At 45.0% G+C, this 3,566-nt stretch overlaps 1 protein-coding gene across 1 annotated transcript in view; it reads right to left on the bottom strand.

Moving 5' to 3' along the window:
• Positions 1–855: 855 nt before the first annotated feature.
• GNL3L (guanine nucleotide binding protein-like 3 (nucleolar)-like) overlaps positions 856–3,566 on the bottom strand; it is a 20,697-nt gene continuing 17,986 nt past the window's right edge. The window contains exons 14-15 of the mRNA XM_010832584.1: positions 2,740–2,959; positions 856–1,164 (exon numbers count right to left, since the gene is read on the bottom strand). Coding sequence (XP_010830886.1) covers positions 1,082–1,164; positions 2,740–2,959 — 303 coding nt within the window. The 3' untranslated portion in view covers positions 856–1,081. The remainder of the gene's footprint in view (positions 1,165–2,739; positions 2,960–3,566) is intronic.

The raw sequence follows: 3,566 nt of genomic DNA, 5'->3' as shown, positions 1-3,566 counted from the left end.
TGGAAGTTTGGGGCAGACTGCAGTCTAAGACCCATTCCCTTCAAATGTGTCCAGTCTCTGGTAGACTGCTGGGAACTGAGGTCCTAAGCATGACTCAAACAAGCTCTGGTAAAGTAAGATTTGTGTTTCTGTTGCCATCATTTACCCAAGTTCCTTAATGAGGAATGTTGACACTGCCTGGGCCTTTGTCTGATAGGGCAGACTCCTCCAGAAGAGGCAGCTAACAGTTTTAAGGGGTATAATGTTTAGAAAACACTGGGAAAGGAGTTGGTGGCTCTTGAGGATGCAGCCTATGAATAAATGACACCAAAACTCTTTTGAATCAAATGCTGGTACTGGGTGAGACATGGTGACACAAGGATGGGGCCCAGCCAGAGTACATCAATCAGTTCAAGGGATTCCAACTCAGTCTGCCCAGAAATGCCCCATAACAAGCACCTACCAACAGGTGCCTTATTTTCCCTGTGTGAACAAACAGTGCTTACCACACCTCAAACCAGCCAGGCTTGTGTGTTGTCTTCTTTCCTCTATCGTATCCCTAGATCCTTCCAGAGTATCAGAAGGCTTATTACTGTTCCCTTTACTCCCACTGCCACAGCAAGGATCTGTGGACTTGGGTGCGAGGAAGATGTGTGGCCTGCAGCCCATAGCAGGGATGTCTTACTGCTAAGCTCTGTTGTGGACTGGTAGAGAAATCATCACACACACACACACACACACACACACACACACAAGGAATCCCCAGATATACAGCAGCCTAGCCTCTAGTTGCAGTCTCCAAGAGGGTTTTGTGAGGGGTAGGCCCTCCAACCAGTCCAGCCTATAAGGTGGGGGATAAATTGTTGGCATAAGGGATCTTCTGATTTTTTTTTTTTATTTCTCTTGTAAACAGAGTAGGGATTAAATAAAGGTATTAGGTTTGTCAGCTTGAGACACTTGGACCTTTTTTTTTTTTTCCTGGAGAATGAAGGGAAGTAGGTGAGGGGTTCTTTTAATATGCAGGTGCTTCAGGGAGAAGCAAACCATTTCATCTGTTATTTCCATTGGAACTGGAGTTGGAGAGGGAGGTGAGATCAGTGGATCAGTCACCAGCACTGTCATCAGCATTGCCAGAGAGGTCAAGAGCGGACATCATGGAATCAGACAGCTTGCTGGCAAGTTTGTCTGCAGATGGAGAAAAACAGGAAGTCATTTGGTGGTTGGCTTGCCAACAGGAGGTTTGCAGGAACTAGGCCACATTTATCTTTGTCCACACCAAACTCCCAAACTGGCTCCCTAACCGCCCACCGTCAACACTAAACAAAACAACTGGTGGGCTACTGGCAGACCACTACTGAATCTCACACAAAGACCCATTTGTCTACCTGTGAAATGATCACCCCAAAATAGCTTATATCTCAGAGTCACACTACTGAGCTTCAAGTATATTTATCTCTTCCTAGTATCAAAAGAGCTCTTTTCTTTTACTGTGTTGAACTTAGCACTCTGCCATCAGCAGTGCTTTGTAAGACCCCCAAAGCTCTTACAGCAAACCGGCAGGATGGCAGTAAGGGCTTTGAACCTGAACGCTCACCTCCAGCCTTCAGCCACACCCTATTATTCCTAGGGATTTTCCTCAGACATAACCTCCTTCAGGAAGCCTTCTCTGATCACCTCTATCCCACCACAACCTTCAGGCTGGGTTAAGTTCCCTCATTTTGTTTTCTATGTCTTCATAGTGATCACTTTGTGTTCCCAATGTCTGTTTTCTTATTTCCTCCTCACTCCAAGAAGACCAGCAGTTAAAGAGCAATTAATCTCTGTATTCCCAGGACTCAGTGTAGAATCAGGCCAAGAGCAAATGGTTATGAACATAGTCTAGTTCAAAGAACAGGGCTTATGGGATCAATCAATCCTAGGTTCACGTTTTGGCCCAAATACCTGGAGTATCTGGGACCCAGTTTCCTCACTTACCGAATGAGAATAAGACTTTTGCAATGAGTTAGTGAAAATTAGTATAGCATGAAGACCTAAGTGGACCGGCCACACAATGGACCACCATTAAAATAAAAGGACTTCTTTGGTAAATTGATGGGGAAATATCTGTAATATATGTTGAGTGGAAAAATGATGTGGCAAATTATATGTTCAGGAGACTAACATTTCTCTAAAAAAGAGAACAAGGAATATATAGATATTTGCCTGTATACCTACCCCAGGAATGAGATACAAGAAATTAACTGGTTGCCTCTGGGGGGAAGCCTGGAACTAGGGGATTGGAGGAGACTTTAATGTATATCCTTTTGTACGCTTTGGATTTTGAGTGTTTTATCTATAGATAAAGTAAACATATGTATGTAGCCTGAAAGCTTCTTAACACATAGAAAGAAATGATAAATAAATGGTGGCATTTGATACATAAGACTAGGCCAGTGGTTCTCCAAGTGTGGCCCCCAGAGGAGCAACATCAGCACTGACTAGGAACCAGTTAGAAACACAAATTCTCAGCCCCTGCCAACGGCCAATCTACTCAACTAGAAACTCTGGGGGTGTTAAACAGAATCCTGTGTTTTAATAAACCTCCAAGGCAATTCTAAAATAAGCTACTGAAGTTTGAGGACCACTCTGCTAGCAGGTGATCCTCCTAACCCATCCCTGCCCCCTAATCCTGGCAGAGGGTTGGACACATGGAGATGCTCATTTAGGAGCCCTTAATTAAGGCCTCAGGTGGAACACAGGAGGGTGGTCAGGTCCTCCCACCTGCGCGCTTCTGGATCTTCTTCTTCTTCTTCAGGGCAGATGCCAGAGCCTGGCCCTGCTGCAGGGGGTCTGTCTCCATGATCCTCTGTAGCACTGGGCGGCGGTCCACTGGGCAAACATCCACCATGCTATTGTTCCTAGGGTGAAGGTCCACATTGCGCTTAGCCCATCCCATCTGATGACGGTTTGGATTGGTGCAATACCCAGTAAGATCTCCAATCTGGGGAAAGTGAGGACAACAGTGAGGTCTGAGCCCCCAAAATAACTCCAAAGACTTCTGCAAAGGAGGCAGGGACAGGCTTGCATTAAGAACAGGAGTCTGGAGTTACACAGAACTAAGCTTCAAGTCTGGCTCTACCACAGGTTGGCAGGTGCTTAGTTATTCTTTCAGCCACAATTTGCTCATCTGTCAAATAAGGGTGGGCAGTGGGTAGCTGCCTGGTTTTTACAAGAATAAAATGAAAAAGTAGAACTACTTGTCAATGACAATTGATATTACAATGATTCTTTGTTCAAATGACCTTTTAAGGTCTTACTCAATTTAACAAATATGTTGCAACGTGTATCTTGTGCCCAGTTCTGTATGGGGAAATACTGGAGAAATGATTTGCATGAACACCCATCTTTGGGAAGCAACCAGGCTAAAGTGGAAAAAACTCAACCACACCACAAGTTAGAATACAGTAAGTGCCCACCAAAGATATGCAGCCTAGGTGACAGAAGCTGAGGGCATGGTGGTGGTCAACACACTGCTGATGGAAGGGTCATTCCTGACTGAACACTGGAAAGCACAGAGCATACCTGGGCACCCAAAAGGGTATCTACTG

The sequence above is a fragment of the Bison bison genome, unplaced genomic scaffold (assembly GCF_000754665.1).
Source record: "Bison bison bison isolate TAMUID 2011002044 unplaced genomic scaffold, Bison_UMD1.0 scf7180017861433, whole genome shotgun sequence".
Lineage (NCBI taxonomy): Eukaryota > Metazoa > Chordata > Mammalia > Artiodactyla > Bovidae > Bison > Bison bison.
This window is presented reverse-complemented; position numbering and strand designations above follow the sequence as displayed.